General features: G+C 43.8%; 1 protein-coding gene across 1 annotated transcript in view; it reads left to right on the top strand.

Moving 5' to 3' along the window:
* Positions 1 to 344: 344 nt before the first annotated feature.
* The window catches only part of CDKL1 (cyclin dependent kinase like 1), a 58,671-nt gene continuing 48,943 nt past the window's right edge, over positions 345 to 10,072 (top strand). Inside the window, exons 1-2 of the mRNA XM_003987625.5 lie at positions 345 to 481; positions 623 to 910. Of these exons, the coding sequence (XP_003987674.3) occupies positions 740 to 910 (171 nt within the window). The 5' untranslated portion in view covers positions 345 to 481; positions 623 to 739. The remainder of the gene's footprint in view (positions 482 to 622; positions 911 to 10,072) is intronic.

Below are 10,072 nucleotides of genomic sequence, written 5' to 3'. Positions count from 1 at the left end.
GAGCGGAGCCGGCAGAGAGGCGGCGAGGCGGGAGCAGGGCCAGGCCGGGCCGCGCGGCGCCGTGAGTGCCGGGCGGGGAAGGCGCGCGGGCCCGGACGGCGGGCCTGGCCGCCACGTGGTGCCGCTCGAGGCTGCGCTGCGCGGACCGGGCGCGGGTGGGCAACCGGGTGGCGCTGGCGGCCGGGCCCCGCGGGGGCGGCGGGAAGGCGCGGCCCCGCTCCCCGCCGAGGCCAGCCCGCGCCTGGGGTCGCCGGGCTCCCCCTTCCGGCGCCTGCCTCGCCCCCGCGGGGACCCGGGCGGTGTCTCCTTGCCCAAAGGAAATGAGACCCGAAATTAGAACCGGGGAATCCCTGAGTCTTCCTTCTCCGTCCTCTAGCAGGCTCATGTGTCTTAGATCGGATGAACTATAACATTAAACAAGATAGATTATCTTACAACTCCGTCCGATTTAGGATAACAGCGTTGCATTTTAACTTGCAGGGTGTGTACCAGACGATTAGAATTAGATTACCGGAGACGAGCTCTAGGCTGTCATCCCGGATCTCGTTGCGGTTGCTGAGGGGCGAGGCTTTAAGGACAGGGGTCGATTCCTAATTCTTTAACAAGTGCCCTTCTGTTCTAGGTGCTTGACAAAGACCCATCGTTGAGTGGGGCTCTAGTACAGTCTGTTCGTGCCAGTATTTCATAAGCGACATTTTCAAACTATGTGAAGATCCATTTTAAGATTTATTCCTCCTCTATGATGGAGAAGTATGAAAAAATTGGGAAAATTGGCGAAGGATCCTATGGAGTTGTTTTCAAATGCAGAAACAGGGACACGGGCCAGATTGTAGCCATCAAGAGATTTCTGGAATCAGAAGATGACCCTGTCATAAAGAAAATCGCCCTTCGAGAAATCCGCATGCTCAAGGTAATGGATTATTTAAAGTGAATTATCAGGGACTAAAAAACTTAAGTGAGTCATGTTATGTTTAGTAAATGTGTTAACATGTACAGGTCACCAAATGCATAATGAACCAGAAAGCAGAGACATCAGTGCAGAGAAAGATGCTATTCCTTTTCAGAGATGCTGTGGGGTATTTTATTTTTCTTCCCCATCGTTTCTTGATGTCAGCTCTAGATCTGATTCTTCAAGAGCCCTCAACGTTGATAGTACGGGAACAACTCCAATTTTCTGGCATTCATGAGCTTTAAACTTTCAGGCCGTCTTCTGTTGATATTCTCAGTCCATTAAGATAATTAATCATTCACCTGTTTTCAAACTGTTGGAAGCTGACAGGTTTTCTTTGCACCTCACGTTTTATCTGCTGCTGAACACCCTAATGTCCTTTCTCTAGGAAAAGGGTTCTTCTTAAAAAAGTGAAGTGATCACTTTTAAAATGTTTATTAGTTAGCTATAGGAGACCATAAAATCAGAGCAGTGGAAACAGTTGTTACTTACAAGCTGAAAGTATTTTTTTTCCGTAATAGAAAGAGGCCACTTTTCTGAATTTCTGTGAAGATGAAACCCAAATCCCAACACAGGACGTGCCATGTAATGAACACAGTGGGGTTAACTTGGTTTCAAACAGAGCCTCTGTGTTCGAGCATGTATAACCAAATAAATGATCAGGAAAGAGCAACCTAGTGGGAGATGAGTGGAACATTCAGGGGATTTTCTCTTATCGCTGCCTCTCTGTTTTCTCCAGGCCTCTCTAATAGTCTTCTCTTCCCCATGGCTGGAGTGTATGGGGTTATCTGAATATGAAGTAGCAGGCTTTGGGTAAATTTAAATGGGTGGAAAATAGGAAAACTCTCTCTTTAGGTTTAGGATGGTCTTTACCAGCAGGATGCTATCTATTGTGAGAGGACACTTCCAGGGTTTCCCCACCCCCACCCTGTTAGGCCCTCCCCTAGGAAGGGGTGAGACCAGCAGGGCCCATCTCAGGGCCTGGACTACTCTGCCCTTCCCCACTGTCTACACACAGGGACAGGTTCTCACCCTTTCTTTTGGGCTGATCGGGGTTTTTCACTTTCTCAGGTTTCCCTTAGGGCAGAAGGCGATAATTGTATTTAAAGGATTCATTTACTCTAAAGAAAAGACAATCTGGTTCTAGTGGAGAGGTACTCTTTTTCTGATGCTGAAGGTCACCTGTGAATGCCTCGGAACCCTCTCAGCACCCTTTAGCAATACTGGGTTTGCAGGTGTAGCTCCCTGAGTTAATTGAGTTCCTCCAGGATGGAAAGCTCTGTTTTTCTGTGTGGACTTCTAAGCAAGTGTGCAGCGGGCTGGGCCCCCAATAAATAAATGTTACTGTTCGACTGAAAAATAATGTTAACAAAATAAGCTCTTAGGTAGGGTGGTTGTTCACAATATATTAGGAAGTCAGAATGCGTTCTCCTGAGTAACTGAGTATTGATACGCCTTAAAGGAAAGAGTTGTGGGCACAGGAGCCCGTTTTCAAAGCACAGAGCTCCCCATTCTTCAAAATCAAGTGTACAAATGTAGACTCCCCTAATCTATATGAGACAAGACTAGATTATTGATAGAGTCTGCTCTCTAACACCCTAACTTTTTAGCTTTCTGTGATATTCCTAACACATAATAGGTCCTTAAATATTTGCTGAAAAAGTGAATTGAGAGTTTAAATGAAGTCACATTTTCTCCATATATTTATTCAGTAAGTATGTATAGAGCCTCATTGTGCCTAAAACAATGTTTATAAGAAGTTGTACATCCTGTGTTTCAGATGCTTAATTCACAGAAGGGGAGGAAGGTAAATTTCCCCTTGGCTCTCACTCCTGATAAACTGGGTTCCTATTGGGGCAGGGTTTGCGTCATTTACCTTGTATCCCCATGTCTGCCTGACAAGAACCCTCTAAATAAGGTGATTAGAGGTATGTTTAAGCTACGTTTTGAGGTATTTAAGGATGCATGGAATGAGAAATAAGGCATTAGGGCAGACAGTCTGTCCCAGGAAAAGGTGTATGTGTGGAAAGCAGTATATTGAGGGAACACAGGTTATAACCCTAAAGTCTTAGCCAGGATTGCCGCCTGGATGACAACAGGCCAGGGAGAGAAGGAAGGCAAAGGAAGCCAGGGTTCAGTAGAAGGGGGTGTGAGGAATTTCCTGGAAGATAGGTCTGGCCTGGGTTAAGTGATGCTTAGCCCAAAGCGGCACCTTGGTCCCAGGTGGCCTTTGGGGTTTGGCGCCTGACTCCAGAGGACATGTTGTAGTCCCAGAGAACAAGAAACTGGTGACATGTAGGCAAACAGTTTAGGGCCCCCACCTGAGCTGGAATTCAAGGGAGAGCTCCAGTGGGCCGTGGGAAGAAGAATACTAAACTGTGAGCAAAGCACAGCTCTGTGGGCCCAGGGGAAAGTTGCAGCTCAGTGAGTTTGAGTTCCTGGTGTTTTCCTTGCACACCTCTTGTAGAGCTGGGGCTTTTAATGACCCTTACTAAGGTCAGGAACTAGGAACCAGGGAGGTTGAGGCTGAAGGTTACCTCAGAAGCCTTAGCCAGAGTAGGTGAGGACTGGCAGGGGCTGACCCCCTGACTGCTCCTATTATAAGGAAATCAAGACAAATAGATTAAGACCACATGTAGAAGACTTTGAATGCCTGGCTAAGGAGTTTGGCTTTCTTCTGAAAAGAAAGAAGCTAACCAAGATGCCTTTAATTAGAAGGTTGTCATTTGTAGACTTTTGGATTTTTTTCTCTCCCCCCCATTTATTAAGATATAATTGACATGTAACGTTGTGTAAATTTAAGGCATACAATGTGGTATTTGTTACACATATGTATTATGAAATGATTGCCACAATAAGGTAGTTAACTCCTCCATCACCTTGCAAAATTACCATTGTTTTGGTAGTTAGAACATTTAAGATTTACTCTCTTAGCAGCTTTCATTTATATAATGTGTATTGTTAACTGTAGTTACCACATGTATATTTAATCACTTGGAACTTACTCATCTTATAACTGGAAGTTTGTACCCATCTCCCCACCCTCCAGCTCCTGCCAACCACCATTCTACCTTCTATTTTTATGAATTCAGCTTTTTTAGATTCCATGCATAAATGAAAACATTCAGTATTTGTCTTTCTCTGTCTGACTTATTTCACTTAGCATAATTGCCTCAAAGTCTATCCATGTTGTTGTAAGTGGCAGGATTTTCTTCTTTTTATGGCTGAACTATATTCCATCACACACACATACACACACACACACACACACACACGCACACATTTCACGTGTGGATTTTTGGATTTCATGTACCTGTAAAATTTAAAAAAGTTTTTTTTTTTTTTTACAGATTGAGATAGTGTTGTCCGCATTTTAAAAAACCAACTACCAACTACTTTCACCATCATTTCATAAAAGACAGGACATTTTAGTATTTAAAAAAAAACATAGGGGCCCTTGGGTGGCTCAGTCAGTTAAGTGTCCAACTCCTGATTTCAGCTCAGGTCACGATCTCACAGTTGTGAGATTGAGCCCCACAATGGGCTCTGTGCTGAGTGTGGAGCCTGCTTGGGATTCTTTTTCTCCTCCCTCTGCCCCCCTCCCCTGCTCACTCACTCTCTCTAAAATAAAAATTAAAAACAAAAAAACCACAATTGTCAAAAAACACAATGTGAATAATGGATTGTGTAATTGTGTGTGTGTGTGTGTGTGTGTGTGTGTGTGTGTGTACCATTGCCCTTATTTTCTCACTTCACTATCCACTGATGAAAATGGTGACGTCATTTGTTTTGTGCGGCTCAATGTCAGGAAAGTTAGCTATGTCTGAGAAGGAGAAGCTTCCCCAGATCAGGTGATGCCCTGCTTAGAGGATCCATAGCTGATACAATGAAATACTAGCACACGACAGAAGAACTGCATGGTCCTTGGATTTTGTAATAAAATTTGGCCTCCCTCCATCCTCAGAGAATTCCTTGTGTGTGTGTTTTTAAAACTTTACAGTTTAGAGTAACTCCCGATAGTTGCTGTTGGACTGTTCTGAAAATTATGGTTGTTTTCTTGGAAGCAGATGAGATCATGGGAGTGTGTTGTCCAGCGTTTAGCTGCATAATTTCAAGGCAGCACACCTGCAATGCTTTCCGTTCTTGGTGTGGAAGCTTATATGAGGATGTAACCATCCATTGGTAAATGCTCTTGAGGATAATAATTATCAAAAAACTGGTTTGCTAGTATTTTTAGAAAACATTTTTTCCTGAAAACTTGAAACACTTTTTAAATAACATTCTTTTGCGCCATTTGAAAAAAAAAGTGACACATTTTTATGAGATAAATGTAGTGTTTGTACTAGCAAACTGCTTTCAAAATTTTTTTAAGTGTTTATTTTTTTATTTTTTATTTTTTAACATTTATTTATTTTTGAGACAGAGAGAGACAGAGCATGAACGGGGGAGGGTCAGAGAGAGAGGGAGACAGAATCCGAAAAAGGCTCCAGGCTCTGAGTGGTCAGCACAGAGCCCGATGCGGGGCTCGAACTCACGGGCTGAGAGATCATGACCTCAGCTGGAGTCGGCCACTTAACCGACTGAGCCACCCAGGCGCCCCTAAGTGTTTATTTTTGAGAGGAAGAGACAGAGTACAAGCAGAGGAGGGGCAGAGAGAGACACACACACACACAGAGACACAGATTCCAAAGCAGGCTCTAGGCTCTGAGCTGTCAGCACAGAGCCTGCCTGACATGGGGCCCAAACTCATGAACCATGAGATCATGACCTGAGCCAAAGTCGGATGCTTAACCAACTGAGCCACCCAGGCGCCCCTAACAAACTGCTTTTTAAACTAAATATAATTCACTGTTCACCAAGAGGTCCTATTGCAGTCAATCCTTTAATGTTTAATTCTGAATCTTATTTTTTCCCAGTTACATAGTCAGGCTTTTAAAAATATTATCACTTGGAACAGTTATAATCAGCCCGCTCATACTCTAAAGACTCTAAATTAAGTACTATTTAGTGACAGTAATAAAATTATACTGCAGTACCTGAGCTCAAAGCAGCTCTCCTACCCTTTCTTAAACTCACTTTCCAATGTGGGGAAAAAAAAAGGAATTCAACATTTTCATTGTTTTTGATGAGACACTTGTGCATACGAGAGTTGCCACATGTTAATCTGGGAACTTTTTACAGAACTTCTGTATGTAGCAGGCATTGTTCTTAGCCCTTGCCCTCCAAGTAAGGAGAGACTGACAGTAAAGAAATAATTATATGTCAAGTGGTAAAATACAAAGCGTGGTAAAGGGGTAAAAGGTGATGAAGGGGCTGGCTTGCTTTTTTTATAGAGAGGGGTTAGGAAGAGCCTTTCTGACGAATGACATTTGAAGAGATAACAGAAGGAAATGGGAAGGAGTGAGTGATGCAGGCTTTCCAGGCAGAGGGAATAGTAAGTACAAAGGCCACAGGCAGGATCAAGTGATGTGTATTAGGTGTGGTGTGTTCTGGTGTGTTCTAGGAGGAGTAAAGAGATCAGTAGGTCTGAGGCACAGTAAACAAAGGGCAAAGGTCATAGAAGATGAAGTTAGAGTGGTAAGGGGTCAGAAGTTAGAGGGGTAAGGGCTTGTGGGTCTTGGTAGGAACTGTGGATTTTACTTTGAATGAGATGGGAGCCATGAAAGGATTTTGAGCAGAGAGGTGCCTTGGCATGACATACATTCCAGAAGAATTCCTCCAGCTACTGATTGCTCCAGCTCTTTAAGCAAGACAATCAGAAGACTGTTAGAGCAATCCAGGTGTGAGGTGATGGGGTTTGGGTCACAGTGGTAGTGGTGGAGGTGGTTAGATTCAAGATTAATTCTGAGAGAAGGGTACATAGGAATCTGGTTGTTGGATGAGGAATCAAGAACGGATCCAATGGGGCACCTGGGTGGCTCAGCCGGTTGGGCGTCCAACTTTGGCTCAGGTCATGATCTCGAGGTTCATGGGTTCAAATCCCACCTCAGGCTCTGTACTGACAGCTCAGAGACTGGAACCTGCATCAGATTCTGTGTCTCCTTCCCTCTCTCTGCCCCTCCCCACTCACGCTCTTTCTCTCAAAAACAAATAAACATTAAAAATTTTTTAAAAGAACGAATCCAAAGTTCCTGACTTGAGTAACTAACTACAAGAATGAAAAGATCGGGTCATTCATTGTGATAGGGAGACCCAGGTGCAAATCTAGGGGAAAGGAAATCAAGAATTCTATTTTGGATATGGTAAATTTGAGATGCAAATCTAAGGAGACTATTAGGTAGGCATTTATTTATTTATTTATTTTTTAAAATTTTTTTTTTCAACGTTTATTTTTGGGACAGAGAGAGACAGAGCACGAACGGGGGAGGGGCAGAGAGAGAGGGAGACACAGAATCGGAAACAGGCTCCAGGCTCTGAGCCATCAGCCCAGAGCCCGATGCGGGGCTCGAACTCACGGACCGAGAGATCGTGACCTGGCTGAAGTCGGACACTTAACCGACTGCGCCACCCAGGCGCCCCTAGGTAGGCATTTAAATATACAAGTCCGGCATTTGGGGGAAATCCAGGTTGGAGATATAAAATTGGGAGACATCAGCATAACAAAAGCATTTAAGGGCCTGAGCCTGGGTTGCCATGGGGAATGGAGAGACAAACACCAAAGACTGAACCCTGGAGTTCCAGCATTTGGAGGTCAGGAAGATGAGGAGGAACCAGCAAAGGAGGAATAAAAGGGGCTGATCATTAACGTAGGAAAATCTCAAGAGCAGTGTTCTTAAATGTCACCGACTATGAGTCTGGAGTTCTCTCTTGTCCAGTAAGAGAGCAGGCACAGAATTGAGGCTAATGTCTGGGACAGATAAGAGCCCCAAACAAGGGGTTTGCTTCCATATTTATTGAGCTCTCAAGATCTTACATACGTGGTGAATGTGAAGAAAACGATCAGACAGTTGTGTGTGTAAGAAGCAAAGGGTCTGGGGAGCAAGTGCAGTGTGTGATCAAAATATATTGGTGCCAGATGGAAAGTAGTTCCCTGCAGGTGATATAACTTGTGTAACTTGTGTTACTCTTGATCCTTTTATAATATCTCACTAACTAACCTTAGGCACTTCCGCCCTGTGGTGGCAGCTTTCTGCCCTAAGCTTGTTTAACCCATTTATGTAAATATAAGGCATTCTTGCACCTATTTCCCCACACTTAAATGCTTAGTGAAGAAAAGTTTCAAGAATGAGGGGATGGTCAGAATGAAATCTTGCCCTTTGCAGTGACGTGGATGGAGCTAGAGGAGATCATGCTAAGTGAAATAAGTCAGAGAAAGACAAATACCATAAATACCATATGATATCACTCAGACATGGAATTTAAGAAACAAACAAACAAAAATGATCATGGGGGAAAAAAGAAAGAGGCAAGCCAAGAAACAGAGTCTTAACTATAGAGAACAAATTGATGGTTACCAAAGGGGAGGTAGGTGGGGGGATGAGTGAAATAGGTGATGGGGATTAAGGAGTGCACTTGTGATGAGCACTGGGTGTGGAGGTGTTGAATCACTACAGTTTACACCTGAAACTAATATTATACTGTGTTAACTAACTGGAATTCAAATAAAAGCTCTTATAAAGAAGAACAAGGGAATGGTCCAAAGTGTCAAAGGTCATGATTAGTATAGACTTAGAATTATTCAGTGGCTTTGAAGATATAAGGGTCATTTGAGATCTTGACAGGAGCTGTTAGGTGGAGTGGCAGGAATGAAGGCTTCATCAGAGAGGATTCGACCGAGGAAGGGGAGAGCAAAGTGGAGAAGGTGATATAGGCAACTCTTTTGGTGAGTTTGATTATTTAAAAAAAACTGAGAAATAGGATCAAGAGAGTTTTAGTAGTTGTTTTTAATATGGAAGAATAAGTATATTTGTATGCTAATGGTATCAGTCCAGCAGACAAAGAAACTTGGTGTTTTTTTGGAGGGAGAGAATTCCTGGAGCCATGACCTTGAGTTACTAACCTGCACTAAGGCCAAAAATAGCTGTAATAGTGTAATAAAAGACCGATTCATGGACCAGCTAGATTAGGCTACTTGGAATGTTGCTAGGTTCTTAACATATCCTTAATCTTCACAGGACCTACAGTTATCTCCAAGCTATGTGTGTAGAACTTCTTCCACCTAGGTATGTGACATGTCCTGATTTGCATGTGACCCATGAACCCTATAGGAAAAATTCAACCCCGTTCCATGACTAGGGTTTCAAGCATATAAAGATATTTTAGATGGGAAGTGGGGCAGTCATGACAGAAGCTAGAATACGCAGAGACACAAGGATCCTGCAAGAAAATCACCTTACATCAAGAAGTCTGGCACGATAGGCTAGAGTCATCACAGGCCTTGTGTTGGGAAGTAAGTACTGGCTCTGCATAAAACAGGTGGCTTAACTGAACCCAGCCCAACTCCTGGGGACTATCTATGTGTCCAGGAAGGAAAGGGCCTTGTGGTTGAAAACAATGTGAGCCAGCCAACCCAGAAGAATTGTATTACTGAAGCCCCCCAGCCTTTATGATGTTAAACCTTCTTTCTGTGGCATGAAAATGGTAGAACAATTGGAAGAGGAAGCAGAGATTTCCAACAGGAGTGGTAGGAAGAGTAGATGCTCCCAGAGGAGTTGAGGTAAAGGACAGGACAGAACCGCTATGCGGTGCCTGGGCAGACCTTTAGCAGTGTGGAACATGGTATGGGGGCCTGAGAGTAGATCAGACCGACATCAGTCAAGGGCTGAAAGCAGCAGCTAGGATATTGTCTGTGGTAACCTGCCTCCAGAAGACAAAACAAGATAGAAGCAAGCAGAAGGAATGACGTATCGCCATTTGGTGACCCAGTAGACTTAGGCAAAGTGCCAAGTATCATTACCCAGGAGGCACAAATCATATTTATAATGACCTTAGGAGGTGGGTATTGTTATCTCATTTTACATATGGATTCAGGCTGGTTAATGATATGCCATGGCCTCCTGGTTAGTAAGCTGGAATGCAGACACAGTTCTGTCTGTCCCCAAGTCCATGTCTTGCTGCTCCCACACATCAGAACCATCACGTTACACCAAACACCACACTCTGAAGTCTCTGAGTGACCGTCCT

Source organism: Felis catus, chromosome B3 (genome assembly GCF_018350175.1).
Source record: "Felis catus isolate Fca126 chromosome B3, F.catus_Fca126_mat1.0, whole genome shotgun sequence".
Taxonomy (NCBI): Eukaryota; Metazoa; Chordata; class Mammalia; order Carnivora; family Felidae; genus Felis; species Felis catus.
This window is presented reverse-complemented; position numbering and strand designations above follow the sequence as displayed.